This window comes from Vicia villosa, linkage group LG3 (assembly GCF_029867415.1).
Source record: "Vicia villosa cultivar HV-30 ecotype Madison, WI linkage group LG3, Vvil1.0, whole genome shotgun sequence".
Taxonomy (NCBI): domain Eukaryota; kingdom Viridiplantae; phylum Streptophyta; class Magnoliopsida; order Fabales; family Fabaceae; genus Vicia; species Vicia villosa.
The window spans coordinates 72336140-72352084 of record NC_081182.1 but is presented as its reverse complement, the minus strand read 5'-3'; the positions used below and the strand labels follow the sequence as shown (position 1 = coordinate 72352084).

The following is a 15945-nucleotide window of genomic DNA, read 5'->3' as shown; positions in this document are numbered from 1 at the left end:
ATCTGAATGTTGTGAAAGAGCACTAAACAATCTTAATGCCAACTTCGTGAATGCAAGAAAACTTTATTTGATATGATTTTGTATAAATCTCCAGATGAAAATGTCTATGTAGTCATTTTCTTTTTGCAATGCTAACATATGGATGTTGAATCCTTGTTTAATTTTGTAAACCTGGTTTGGATAAATCATTCTCTCATTTCTTATATTAATAATAATACACTTAAATACAATAATCAACAACGTATTACTATATAATCCAAATTTTATCTGGTAAGAAAAATAAAGCGTTCTAATGGAGAGTAAAGAAACACAATTTCATAAAATTTTGACAATGTGGTACTTATTTATAATATAAATCCATGTTTAGAAGAGATCAATTTTGACATAGTTTTAATTATTTAAAAGTGAAGAGGACAAGCACTTTATTCTCGATTTGTGATCCTAATTCTAAACTCAAACAAGCTTATATACAAAAGGATGTTCTCTCACTCCCCAAACTTTCATTGTTTCCTCCAAACTTTAAATATAAAAGATCGATGTTGTCTTTATTATAATAATCAATTTGAGATATTATTGCTAATTCTCTTGTAAGACTTTTTAAAAGCAAGCTTTTTACACTATACACAACTCTATGAATAACAAATCAGTTTATTGACCCTTTAGTTCTCTCAATCTCAATTGTGCGCCGAGTACTTCTTAGGTATAATATTTGATATCGACTCCATTGATTTCCAAAAAACTTGCCAATTAGGGTTACATTTTATCCCCAACCTCCAAACTTAAGGCGTGCTTGGAAAATACCAAAATCACGATAAAAACACAATGAATAAAAAAATACAACAAACCATCTAAAAATCACAATGTTTGAAAACTCTAAATTCATATTACGATTTGTCTGTCGTACAAGCAAACAAGCATTTATTGAGTTATATGTCTCATTATTAAGCAGCTATAATATCTAACATCGACACCATTGAGTTTCATAAAAACTTGCCAAATAAGACTTACATTTTGTCCCCAACCTCGAAATTTAAAGCATGTTTGAAAAATACCAAAATAATGATAAAAAATACAATGAGTCAAATTGATTAATGATTTAACCTAAAATATCAAATAATAAGTAAAATCAATTCAATCATACATCATAATCTAAATTCATGATTGCAAAAGATCAATTTTGATATAATTTTAATTATTTAAAAGTGGTGACAAGAAACAATTTATTCTCAATTCATGAGCCTAATTATAAATTCAAACAAACCTATATACTAGAGAATGTTTCGCCGCTCCCATAACTTTCATTATTGCCATTAAACTTTAAAAATTAAAGTTTGATATTGTCTCTATGATAATAGACAACTTAGAGATAATATTATTAGCTCTTTTGTAAGGCTTTTTAGTAGATAACTTTTAAACTTTACATAACTTTATGAATAACAATTCTGATTTATCGATCATTTAATTTCCTGAATAGCAAATACATTGTTGTGCGCCAAGTACTCATTAGGTATACCATTTGATATCGATTTATTGATTTTTTTTAAAAACTTGCTTGGTTAGATTACATTTCGCCCCCAATCTCCAAACTTAACCTATGTCCAGAAATACCAAAATCACGATTAAAAAAGGACGACGAATAAGAAAATATACAACAAACCTCATAAAATCAATGTTTGAAAACTCAAAATTCACAATACGAGTTGTCTACCGCACAAGCAAATAAATATTTAGAGAGTTATACATCTCATTATTAATCAAGTATAATATCTAATATCGACGCCATTGATTTTCATAAAAACTTGCCAATAAAACCTGCATATCGTCCCCAACGTAAAATCTTAATGCTTGTTTCAAAAATACCAAAATCATGATTAAAAAAAAACATTGAATAAAAAACAATTGAGTAATAATTTAGCCTAAAATATCAAATCATAAATAAAAATCAATCCAAATCATACATTATAATAAAAAAATTTTTAACATAAAATAAAGGGACATGAAATATGATGATAACGAGAATATCTAATCTCATCCATTCATGACGCAACACAACAGTGGCATAGAATAATTTCTTGCTGTACGCGGTTAAGCAAAAAAGCAGAAAGACATGAAAGCCCCTACGTGCCTATAAAACGACTTCAACGATGCTTTTCTTTCCGTGAATCCAATCTAAACCCAAAAAGCTCTCTGGCCGAAACCCTAAAACCCCTTTCTCTACGCATCGAAACCCTAATTTTCGATTCGTGTTCTCCAGACGCTGGTTTTCTGTCGTATCCAGGTATTGGATTTTTATCTGTTTATCTCTTTTTTTTTTGGTTCAAATTGTGATGTCGATTTGTTTGTGGGTGTTATTGGGGGTAGGAGATCGTGAATTGGGATGCGAGTAGATTAGGTTTTTCTGTGATATGAGAAATTTGTTGAATCATGGATCTGATTGGTCGATGGTTGCGAAAATGCTTTGATCTGTTCATACCAACGTTTGAAATTATTATCTGTTTGTTGATTGTTGAGAATCGTATGTTGGATTATTTATATGGAAGTTTATGCGTTTCAATATTGTCTCTCTATCGATGTTGTTAATTTTTAAACTTGATTTTGGTTTGAATCTGGTGGTGTTGCCGTTTCTGAAGTTGTGTTATTTTAAAATTTTATTTGGATGTTATCTATTATGCTATTAAACTAGTAGCAAACCCGTGAAAACTGTGTTAGACCGCGCTGTTACGTCACAGATGTGTGACTTATCTGGAAAGATTCCAATAATGGAATTGGATTTGGAACAACGGCTCTTTGACGTGGCCGTTTCAATTGTGAACGGCCGTGTCAGCTGTATATGATATTACCCTTGAATATGATTATTTTATTCAATTTTCAATGGTAGTATGTTTTGCTAAAGACTTGTGATGGAATACTTCATAAATTTTAATTAGTTTGTTTTAGTTTTTAACAATAATATGTTCATTAGTATTAATGGTATTAGTGTTTGTGATACTACCCTTGAACATGGTTATTTTATTCAATTTTCAAAGGTAGTATGTTTTGCTGAAGATTTGTGATGGAATACTTAATAAATTATAATTAATTTGTTTTAGTTTTTAACAATAATATGTTCATTAGTATTAATGGTATTAGTGTTTGCGTCACTGATATCGTCACTAAAATAGGTTTGCTAGGGCCGGTTATTTAGATTTTGGCGTGGACTGTATTTTAATACCTATTTGGTTCTAGGATATCTGAAGTGGATCTAATTATTGTATGAGTACATCGTTAACCTGTCATTCTACCCTACCCTACCCCACTTACATGTACAAATAGCTGATTAAATTGTTACTTTTGCAGGGATACTATTGAAATTTCTTGAAAGATTTATTGAATTTCAAGTGCAATGGCTTCTTCCTTGGATATGTCACTTGATGATAGAATTAAGAACAGGACTAACAGAGGCAGAGGCAGAGGACGTGGCAAAGCCCTTTCAGGCCGTGGAAGTGGGGCTCTAGGAGGTGGAAGAAGGACCGGTGCTGTTAATGGTAGAAGAATGACTGGTCCTGGTAATGGTGGAAGAGCAACTGGTGCTGTTCGTAGAGGCCCACTCATGGTCAACACTCGCCCATCATCTTATGCTATTGCCAAGGCAAGCTCAAAAAACATGGATGCTTGCTTATACATGTTCTTGAGATTCTGATATACTATAAATACCCAATATACCCAATTATGAGATGATTCAGTAAAATAGAAATTCAAAAGCAAGAGGAACTCCTTTTATTATTTGTTCCGTGGAGAAGCTCATGCTCAACCATTTTGCATAGTTCCGTAGTGTCAATTAATATGCATCTATGAGTTGTTTGCTTTTGTTTAGGGGGCTTTGCTACAGATCTCTGATATGTGCAGGATTTCATTGGTGATTCTTATATTTTCTGAAGGAGCTTCATTAGTTGAATTTCAAAATGGAGCTCTTACAAGTAGCACAAAATTAGAACTATAAGTGGGGTTTTAAACACTATATCTTTCTAATCGTTTCATTAAGATGAGGTGACTTTAAAATCTTTGGCTGGTTTGTGTGGACTGGTGTTTTATTGGATCCTCTTGCTAAGTATGATTCCATGGTGCGAGAATTCAGTAACTTCCCTGTTTCACGGTGTTTTGCAATGGAGCTTTCGCTTAATATCAGCACCAGAGCTCTGACTTTATCATTGCAGCTGCTTGAATGCAGTGGATTGAATTCTTACTCCAATTCGCCATCTTTAGCATAGAACACTGATGTTTGACTGTGGGTTTTCATTTGAATATATCACCATGACCGGATCTACTTCATTAATATTGTGTTATTGTTTTAATCTGGGGATTTTCCTGTTCTGATAAATCTTGAAGAAGTAAATAACTTTTTTGGTCATAATCTGACGTGTTCTGCCATTCTGGATACTGTTCTCTTTGCTTTGCCCAGTCTATTCGCAGAACCAAGCCTTTTCCATGGCAGAGTGATTTGTTAGAGGATAGTCTTAGAGCTGCTGGAATTCAAGGAGTAGAAGCTGAGACAAAGTTGTATGTTTCAAACTTGGACAGAGGAGTAACCAATGAAGACATAAGGGTATATACTATGTCCTATCATCATATGCTTCATTCTTAGCCACTGTTTCTATCCAACCTCTCTGGACGTTTTCTTGAAACTTGATTTGCTACTCAGGAGCTTTTCTCTGAGCTTGGAGACTTGAAGCGCTATGCTGTTCATTATGACAAAAATGGGCACCCAACTGTAAGTATTTGATTTTGTATTTGAAACTCTTGTCATTATGTTGTCTGCTTTTCATGGTCAAACCAATTTCTATCCGTACGAGGTCTTTTAGTTGAGCAGTCTGTTTTACCTTTTAGTTTATAATTTCCAACGGGGTAGTTTTTTAAGGAGGGGGTGGGATGCTGCTTTTTACCTTCCAAGTGTCTGTTTGTATCAGATTCTAGACCATGAACAATTCCATTCCATTGTAAGCCTTCCATTAATTGCTTTGAGAAAATACTTTGGTAATTGTTTTTTTGAGAAAAAGCTTTGGTAATGTTCTGCTAGTTTATAATCTTTGAGCAAATGCTTCGGCAATTGTCAGGTTTTTTTAAACTTCAACTTTTCACTGTGTAACAGGGATCAGCTGAAGTGGTTTATAATAGAAGAAGTGATGCATTTGCTGCTCTTAAAAGATATAACAATGTACTTTTGGATGGAAAGCCCATGAAAATCGAGATTGTGGGAACAAAATCAGAATTGCCTGTCACTGCACGGGTGAATGTAACTGGGATGAATGGACAGAGGAAGAGGACAGTTGTAATGACGTAAGTCGATTACTTTAAGCTATGAGAGGATGCTTTTGTATGATATAATTCTGTTACTGTCTATACATATGCTGTTTACTCTGTATATATTTATCTGTGACAATGTTGTCAATTGCGGAGAGCAGAAAATGGTGGATTCTTTAAATTTGGATTGTTTCAATTCTGTTAAGCCATAGTGCTATAGCGCATTAGATAGACATTTGAAAACATTTTGTACTAGATCAAATTGTGGAACATAGTGCCTAGTCCAAGTTTGGCTAAGCTATAGTGGTATAGTGCCACTATACTGGTTATTTAACAACAATGATTTGTGAATGATGACAATCGATGTCCATATCCAGACATGTCTTGATCAAAATAGGTATTAAGTGTCGAATAAAATTTTCTTCTAATAGTTCAAAGTTGTGTTAAATAAAGTCTTTAATCACTCACTTTTTTGTTTGGTGTGTTGCAGGCCTAGAGGTGGTCGAGGTGGAGGTTCTGCTGTGTCAAATCGCGGTGCTGGGTAAGTACTTTCACCTATATTACATATAGTACTAAATCATATGTGTGTGTATAAAATATGTGTTAAGTTTAATGGTGCCATGTCATATCTATACAAAGATATATATATATATATATATATATATATATATATATATATAATTGAAATTTACTATGAGACATTACAGTTAGTAGAGATAGTCGTTATTTTGGATAAAAACATATATATATATATATATATATATATATATATATATATATATATATATATATATATATATATATATATATATATATATAATTGAAATTTACTATGAGACATTACAGTTAGTAGAGATAGTCGTTATTTTGGATAAAAACCATTTAAAATTCGTCACTTTTTAAATGTGTCAAGATTTTTTAGTTCTGTTTTGAAGTTGTATCTGTGTAGATTGCTTTTGAATGTAGGTTTAGTTTTCATTTCACTTCATTTTCATATGGATTCTGCTGTCGACCTAGGAATGGTTCTTCTCTGCAGGCGCCTTTACTTTTATCAAGCTTGCTATTGTTGTTGTATCCTTGGAACGGGCATCCATTTTTTTACAATGTAGTTGCTTAGTGATGACCTCTTATTGTTTTCTTTACAGTTGGGGACGTCGAGGTGGCTCAAGGGGTGGCAGTGGTAGTGGACGTGGTCGGGGTCGTGGCCGTCCTGGCAGGGGTGGAGGTCGTGGTCGAGGAAGAAAGGATGGAGTTGAAAAGTCAGCTGAGCAACTTGACAAGGAACTGGAGACCTATCATGCAGAGGCTATGAACATCTCATAATTTGCTATTGGCTTCCTTGTACAGAAGCTTTGTTTTTCTTTGGCTAGAACTTGAATGCACTTCGCTTTGCCGTTAAATATGCCATCGTATTGACAACGTTGAAATCTTGTTTGAGGCTGAATGATACTTTTGGGTGATTTCGAAGTTGCCATATTATATATTACAGTTGTTTTTGCCTAATTATTGTATAATATTTTATCTGGTTGAAATTGAAGTTGTGTTCCGAGTGTCCGACGATAAATATCAACGTTCAACCAGATTTCACTGTTTTGAGGTTAACTATATAACTGCTTTAAAATTATTTTTTTTGCTAAAATTGAAAACAATTATTTCACTTAGGGATGTCAATGGGGGTATGACAGGTGGAATTAGCAAGGTACATTAGTGCTCCAATTGCACTAAGATATGGTACTTCGGGATCAAGTAATTTTTGTAATCATTTTCTTGAGGCATGAAAGGATCTTTCTCTACATCTAATGATATAACAATCATTGGAGTAGACAACGAATGAGATTTGTCCATATAGAAGTGTTTCAACACTTTTTCTATATAGCCTACATAATTTTATTTTTTTCAGGTCCTTCATCTCAAACTCTTTCTTTAAGAAATTTATAGCTTTTGGAAGCTCTTCAGGAGTTCCAATAATATGTATGTCATTCACATAGATAACAAGTATTGCAAATTCTTTTTGACATCATTTTATGAAAATACAAGTACAAATTGAGTTATTTGTATATTCATCATTTAGTAAATATTCACTGAGGCGATTATACCACATGCATCCAGATTCTTTCAGCCCATAGAGAGGCTTGTCCAATTTGATGTAGTAGTTTTCTCGAGATCCACAATTACGTGCCTCTGGTATATTGAACCTTTCAGGGAGTTTCATGTAAATGTCACTATTAAGTGAACCATATAAATAAGATGTCATTACATCCATCATGTTCAAATTAAGTCCTTCATGTGTTACAAGGCTAATTAATTATCAAAAATCGATTGAATCCACTACAGGTGAATATGTTTTATCAAAATCAATCTTAGGTCTTTGTGAAAATCATTGAGCAATAAATTAAATTTTATATCATTCTTATTTTTCTTTTTCACAAAAATTCATTTATATCCAATTAGTTTCACACCTTGAGGTGTTCGGACTACAGGTCCAAAAGTGAGTCACTTATAAAGTGATTTTAATTCTTCTTCAATTGGATATATTTATTTTGGCCAATTCTCACTTAGTCTACAATCTTTAATAGACTTTGACTCATGATCCTCGTTATCATTGATCACTTTTAGCGCTATATTGTACAAAAGACATTGTCAATATTGACTTTAATTGGTTATCTCAATTTCGGTTCCATTCCATTTCATCCATGACATAGTTTATCGAGATCTTTTTATTTGATATTTCAAGTACTTGATTTGTTCTTCTGGAACTGAAAATTAAATTAGATCAAAGTGCTCTTAGCATATTCATATCCTCACTTGGGTCATCTTTAGTTTCATTTGCAATATTATATTATCCAATAGGAGAATCCACTTTGAGTGGAGTATTATCAGCTGGTAATTTATTTCATAAATTTTGCAAATTAATAATATTTTGAACATTTGGTTCATATTGATTTGTACGAGGATCAAGACAACAATTTATTTTAAATTGTTCATTTGAACTTCTTGTTCATGATTTCAGCTGCTCATTTGAACTTCTTATTCATGATTTTAGCTACTTATTCCCTCCCCCTAATGTTGGGAAAATTAATTTATCAAGTGAAAATCAGTCTACTGGGCTGCAATCAAGTATTTGATTATTTTATCAAATTATATCCTCAAAATTGAGATTCATATTAATTATATTTTTCCAATATTCTTTCATGACTCATCTTAATGTATTATATTGGAGCAATTGGAATATACACAACACATCCAAATGTTCACTTAGATGAGAAATATTAGAATAAATTAGGGAGGAATAAGATATAGTATCTTGTTTGCTTAATGCGAATAAATATCTTAATACCATACTTTGGGTGTTTCAAATATATAATTTAGAATTGATTATCTCATAAGTATCAACCATATAATTAACTTTAGACGTCTAAAGAATGGATCTTTGGGTCCATTTTCTTTTTATGAACATATATTACATGATATTCAATATCAATTTTAATAATATGTGATATACTTATACAGGAATTTCTAAAAAAATCCAGAAAACAAGATCTTAGTCTAATTAGTTGAGAAAAATAATTTCATAAACTTCTGATTGTGAGTAGATACATATGCATGATATTTTAGTCGATGCAACAGTTAATGTCATAAAAACGCAATTTCTCAAATTTTTATTTTCCTTTAGAAACACACAAAAATTTACTGGATTGAAGAAACTTCTGATTCTTTAATACAAATTATTCGTATCATATTATATCTGAGATGACCCAACCGGTTTTACCAACGACACATTTAAGTGTAATTTGTAAACTACTGGTTTACAATGACATGTGCTTAAATTGTACTAATATAAGTGTAGTACAAGCCCGTGGAAAAATCCAATAGCTTTTCTATTATACATTTTATGTCCAAATTCATTTGTGTAATACAAAGATATTCAATACCTCCAGTATAATTCATGTGAATTATCTACGACGAAAATATTTGGCAAGACATAAAGAGAACACACAAAAAGGAAATATAAAGGATTAAAGTTCATTCGAATCTCGACTCTATCAAAATATGAGCTTACTTTCGTGTGCCTTTAAGATGGACTAACAAATGTCATCCATACACTATACCTGTAAAAAGAAAAATAGCCAAATGCTAATTATGAGATAATTTATACTCTAACAAATTTAATAAGTTTTTAACATAGCCAAATGCTAGAAAATTACAATAATCCAAAAATATAGTTATCCTTCAGGGATGTGTTAGAGTCACTCATGTCATTCTTCTGGAATGACAAACATTTTATGAGTATATTACAATTTTTTCTACATCGAAACACACAACTTTCTTTGTGAAATCCTTCTGGAATACTTCACTATTATTGATCCAATCCATCTAGAATTCGATAATATATGTGATGCAATCATTTTTCAAATTTTTAACATAACATATGCGATCCTTCTAGGATATGTTATTATAATAGATGCAATCCTTCTGGGATTCATTAATATCATGATGAAATTCTTCAAATATTATAGATACAACATTTTAAGGTGTGAGAAATCCTTATTTTAAAATTTTAACTCTTCGGGAATTATATATCACAAATGATCTTCGTAGTGATAAAAAGAAACAATTATTTGCATAATCCTTCTAGGAAGCTAAAAAAAATCCCTTCAAAGTCATATCACAAATATTCACATCGATTAAGAAAAATAATTCTTTAAGCAATCCTCCTGAGATATCTTAACACTAGTTTAAGAGAGATTTTTTTGCGTGTGTAGTTCTTCAGGAACTCAATCACAATCACAATTTTTTTTTTATAGTTCTTCAGGAACTCAATCACATTTTGTAGTTCTTAAGGAACTCAATCACAAATCTTTTACTAATAAAAATAATAATATTTATAATCATTCAGGAATGCTTGATAAATTCTTCGGGAATTATATATCAAACTCAATAATATCCTTCAAGGATATTTGATAAGTTCTTCAACAACTATATAACAAACTTAATACTATCTTTATTGAATATTTGTTAAGTTCTTCAGGAACTATATGAATAACACGTTGTTTTGTAATCCTTCAGAGATTATTGATAATTTAATAAGATAATATCAAAATTCAACACGGATAATGAGAAAGAAAAATAATAAAATAATAAACTAATATTACCTCTGTTGTGAATTCAATGCCAAGAACAAAGTATAATACAAGGGAAGAATAAAGGACAAGGAAGAAGAGGAACACAAGATTGGTTATAACTGCTATTCTTTTACTTTCTCTTAAAACAAGATTACAAGTTTACAAGAATAACAAATAACCTCTCTCACCCCAAATTAGGATTTGCAGCTTAGCAATGATGAGAGACTAGTATGCTACTTATAATAAAACCTAACATACTAACTAATGGGCTTTTTCCACAAGGCCCATTACACAAGCCAACTTAATAAACAAGCTAACTTAACAAATTAGGGTTTAAACACTAAAACCTAATTTAGCATGCTAACAACCCTAGCATCTTCGACACAAGCATGTGAACAACCTTCGACTTCATGCTTAACCCTGTCGAACCAAGAAGCTACCCTTTGGCCATACTAGAGTTCGATCCAGTATCTCACAAATCTCCACCTTGGATCTACCTCTACAACATCAAGGGAACAAACTAGCTTTCTTCATGCAGCTTTATCAACTGCATACAGTGGAAAAACTTGCAACTCGGCAATGTCTTGGTGATCATATCAACAGCATTATCTTCAGTCGAAACCTTCAGCACTTGGACTTCTCCACGCTCGATTACTCCTCTGACGAAATGCAGCCTCACATCAATGTGCTTAGTTCGCTCATGATAGGCTGAATTCTTCGACAGGTGTATTGCACTTTGACTATCACATTTAACAGTGATACCTCAACCTTGAAGTTTCAGCTCCTTCGCAAAACCTTCAAGCCACAATGCTTCTTTCACAGCTTCAGTTAGGGCAATATACTCCGCTTCAGTGGTTGATAGAGAAACAACCTTCTGAAGTGTTGCTTTCCAACTAATTGCAGTACCAAACATAGTGAAAACATATCCAGAAATAGATTTTCTGGAATCCATACAACCTGCATAATCAGAGTCGACATATCCTTCTATTACTGCTTTACTATCTTCACCCAAGGCTCCACCATAAATTAGGACTCTATTCAGAGACCCATTTATGTACCTTAAAATCCACTTCAATGCTTGCCAGTGAGCCTTTCCAGGGTTCGCCATGTATCTGCTTACAAGACTTACTGCGTATGCTATATCGGGTCTAGTACAGACCATAGCATACATCAAAGAACCAACTATATTAGCATATGGGATGCTATTCATATAGGCTCTTTCGACATCAGTACTGGGACACTGATCAATACTCATCTTGAATTGAGGGTTTGTTGGAGTCACAACTGGCTTCGAATTCGACATACCAAACTTTTCGAGAATCTTCTGTAGATATGCCTCTTGAGATAAGCATAACTTCGACTTCTTTCTATCTCTTCGAATGTCAATTCCAAGAATCCTGGAAGCAGCTCTCAGATCCTTCATATCGAACTCTTTATTGAGTTCAGCCTTCACCCTCGTCACATCTTCAACATTGTTGCTTGCTATGAGAATATCATCCACATAAAGCAACAAAATAAAAAATGAATTACCAGGTCGAAATCTGAAGTAAACGCAGTGGTCGAACAGACTTCTAATGAAACTTATGCGTGCCATGAACTTATCGAATCTCCTATTCCACTGTCGAGGAGATTGTTTTAGCCCATACAAAGATCTCTTTAACTTGCACACATAATCTTCCTTCCCCTTTTCGACATACCCTTCAGGTTGCTTCATCAGGATCGTTTCATCTAGATCACCATACAAGAACGCAGTCTTCACATCCATCTGTTCCAGTTCAAGATCGAACTGTGCTACCATGGCAAGTAACATTCGAATGGACCTATGCTTCACAACAGGAGAAAACACATCATTGAAGTCGACACCTTCTTTCTGAGTGAAACCCCTTGCAACTAACCTTGCCTTGTATCTTTTCGACGTCACTCCTTCAATTCCTTCCTTAACTTTGAAAATCCATTTACAGCTGACTAAACTTGCCCCAACAGGTTTCTTGATCAGTTCCCAAGTATGATTATCATGAAGAGATTTCATCTCATCATCCATGGCCTTCAGCCATTCAGTCTTATTTCGACTCCTCATAACTTCCTTGTAGTCTCTAGGTTCTTCGTCTAGAACCTCACTTGCAGAGATTAAGGCATAAGCTATAAGATCTGCATACCCAAGCCTCTGAGGTGCCTTTATGACTCTTCTCGACCTATCTCTCGACAATAGGTAGTCATCGTCAGTTTCCTCAACTTTCTCAGCATCTTCTGCTTCTTCTTCGACTTCATCAGGGATATGCAATTTAGCATCAACATGCTCCACCTCAATAGGAATCTCTACCTGTTCCAGCTCTTCGTCAGATGTTTTTGTACTTCGACCAACATCATCAGTTTTCTTAAAAGCCATTTCAGCTTCATTGAAAACTACATCTCGACTGGTGATACACCTCCTGTGACCTGGCTCTAGGCACCATAGCCTATAAGCTTTGACTCCTTCAGGGTATCCCACGAACATACATTTCAGAGCTCTAGGTTCGACCTTGTCTTGCCTAATGTGAGCATAGGCTATGCAACCAAATACTCTCAGTTTGTCGAGATCTGGTGGATGTCCCGACCAAACTTCTTCAGGTGTCTTCATATCTAACGCTGTCGAAGGACATCTGTTTATCAGATATGTTGCTGTCGAAACAGCCTCAGCCCAGAACACCTTCTTTAACCCCGCACTAGTCAACATGCATCTGAATCTCTCCAAAATAGTTCGATTAAATCTTTCAGCCAAACCATTTTGATATGGAGTACCTGCAGTAGTTCTGTGCCTTGCAATACCAGAGGCAACACAAAGACTGTCGAATGCCTCATTGCAAAATTCAAGGCCATTGTCGGTTCTCAACCTCTTGACCTTCCTGCCAGTCTGATTTTCAACCAGAGTCTTCCAACTTTTGAAATTCTCAAAAGTTTCATCCTTAGTCTTCTGGATGAATACCCATAATTTTCTGGAATAATCATCTACTATGGATAGAAAATACCTTGCTCCTGAATGTGATGGACACCTTGCAGGCCCCCAAAGATCATCATGGATGTAATCAAGGGATTCATGTGTTCTTTGTTTGCCTTTGTTGAACTTCACTCTGCAAGATTTTCCAAGTACACAAGGTTCACAAAACTTCAGCTTTTCGACTTTGTCTCCACCAAGCAGATTTTGTTTCCCTAATTCGACCAGACCCCTTTCACTGACATGGCCCAATCTCATGTGCCAGATTTCTGTCTTCGACAAAGGTTTCGTGGATACAACATTTGTCGAACCACTTACAACTTCAACCTCAAGGGTATACAAGCCTTGTTTCTTCACGCCTCTCAAGACTTCCTTCGACCCCTTCATGACTCTTAGGATACTTTTCTCTCCTTGGAAAACATATCCTTTCTTGTCGAATTCACCAAGAGAAAGAAGATTTCTCTTCAAATTAGGAACATACCTGACTTCGGTCAACAACCTTATTGACTCATCATGGAGCTTGAATCTCACAGATCCAACACCTGCAATCTTGCAAGCCTTGTTGTTTCCCAGCAATACTGATCCACCATCTTGATCACATAATTCCTCGAACAAGTCTTTGTTTGGAGTCATGTGCCAAGTGCAACCTGAATCCATAATCCACTCTCTTCTTGAGTCACTGCTTGAAACCACAAGAACATCAGATGATTCGAAATCATCTTGAATAATGGTTGCATTGCCATTATCCTTACCTCCATGATCTTTCAGGCGTTCAGGGCACACCTTTCTTGTGTGACCCTCCTTCTTACAATGATAGCATCGAATGCCAGATGCTTTGCCACTGTAAGACTTCGACTGGCTTTTGCCCTTCTTGTCGAACTTACCATTCTTTCGCAAGAATTTTCCTTTAACGGCCAAACCTTCACCAACAGTCGAAGGTTTATGCTCCTTTCGTTCGTTCAGGTCCTTTGAATATAGGGCTGATTGAAGTTCTTCAAAGGTCAGAGACTCCCTTCCATACAAGAGAGTTTCTTTGAAGTGAGCATGTGATCGAGGCAAAGCGCACAATAGTAACAGCGCTTGATCTTCATCATCAATCTTTACATCAATATTTTCAAGATCAAGAATCAGCTTGTTGAACATATCCAACTGCTCAGCCAACACTTTGTCTTCAACCATCTTGAATGAATACAAAGCCTGCTTCAGGTAGAGTCGATTTACCAGCAATTTGGTCATATACAAACTTTCAAGTTTCGCCCATAACCCTGATGCCGTCGTCTCCTTTGATACCTGCCGGAGAACCTTATCACCAAGGCTCAACAAAATTGCGCTGTGTGCTTTCTCGATCATATTCGTCTTCTCCGCTGTCGTCAATTCTGCATTCATGGCTGCCTCTCCCTTCAACGCTTCCAAACAACCCTGCTGAACCAGTAGGGCTTTCATCTTCAAGCGCCACAGACCGAAATCATTCACTCCGGTGAACTTTTCAGTCTCATACTTTGTTGAAGGCATCTTCTCCACGCTCACCGCACCAATTTGTTGTGAATTCAATGCCAAGAACAAAGTATAATACAAGGGAAGAATAAAGGACAAGGAAGAAGAGGAACACAAGATTGGTTATAACTGCTATTCTTTTACTTTCTCTTAAAACAAGATTACAAGTTTACAAGAATAACAAATAACCTCTCTCACCCCAAATTAGGATTTGCAGCTTAGCAATGATGAGAGACTAGTATGCTATTTATAATAAAACCTAACATACTAACTAATGGGCTTTTTCCACAAGGCCCATTACACAAGCCAACTTAATAAACAAGCTAACTTAACAAATTAGGGTTTAAACACTAAAACCTAATTTAACATGCTAACAACCCTAGCATCTTCGACACAAGCATGTGAACAACCTTCGACTTCATGCTTAACCCTGTCGAACCAAGAAGCTACCCTTCGGCCATACTAGAGTTTGATCCAATATCTCACAACCTTTAACAATTAGGACTTCAAATTATTTTTACTCTAACAAGACGTGATTAACACAAAAACAAGAAAATCATACCAACACATCAAATATATCTGATACATAACAAATGAAAGGCCTCATTGTCTAAACGACACTCGAGGAGCGCCTTCGTACTAATGTAACGAAGAGCGAAAATGGGTGCCCCATGTTCGTCATATATTTGTTTATGATCGGGAGTCGTACACCTCACCAACCTAAATCCTTGAATGTACTGTACCAGCCGCTGATAGGCGGCACGATCTTGGTCATTCAGATCCTCATCCTTGAAGATGTACACTTCAGTCCCCCCTTTCAAAATGCTCATACTGCCACTCCAAAGGGAACTTGCATTGAAGACCAATCTTCATCACCCCATCCTCCTCGTACTCTACAGACTCGAATAGGGTCGCCTCCGCGACAGGGGTAAGAGGCTTCACTATGAAGTACTGGTCTTTGAAATGCTTAACAGAATCCGCATATATCCTGAACAGCTTCTTCGGCTGTTTGAAAGATACCTAACTTTTTCTCTCCTCAGCACCACCCTGCTGCTGGAGATGGAAAACCCTAAAAAATAA

The 15945-nt window shown here is 34.9% G+C and overlaps 1 protein-coding gene across 1 annotated transcript; it reads left to right on the top strand.

The window, feature by feature from the left end:
* The first annotated feature begins 2077 nt into the window (after positions 1-2077).
* LOC131661853 (THO complex subunit 4D-like) lies at positions 2078-6780 on the top strand. The gene is made up of 7 exons (XM_058931493.1): positions 2078-2278; positions 3337-3628; positions 4439-4582; positions 4679-4747; positions 5126-5313; positions 5768-5818; positions 6423-6780. The coding sequence occupies exons 2-7, from the start codon at positions 3383-3385 to the stop codon at positions 6598-6600; spliced, it is 876 nt and encodes a 291-aa protein (XP_058787476.1). The 5' UTR covers positions 2078-2278; positions 3337-3382; the 3' UTR covers positions 6601-6780.
* Positions 6781-15945: the final 9165 nt, after the last annotated feature.

What these genes read in the sequence shown, in the direction of transcription:
- LOC131661853 (XM_058931493.1), top strand. Translation starts at nt 3,383, where the DNA reads ATGGCTTCTTCCTTGGATATGTCACTTGATGATAGAATTAAGAACAGG. An exon ending in AAGAGGACAGTTGTAATGAC is followed by an intron (nt 5,314 to 5,767) that starts GTAAGTCGATTA and finishes GGTGTGTTGCAG; the next exon opens with GCCTAGAGGTGGTCGAGGTG. An exon ending in GTGTCAAATCGCGGTGCTGG is followed by an intron (nt 5,819 to 6,422) that starts GTAAGTACTTTC and finishes TTTTCTTTACAG; the next exon opens with TTGGGGACGTCGAGGTGGCT.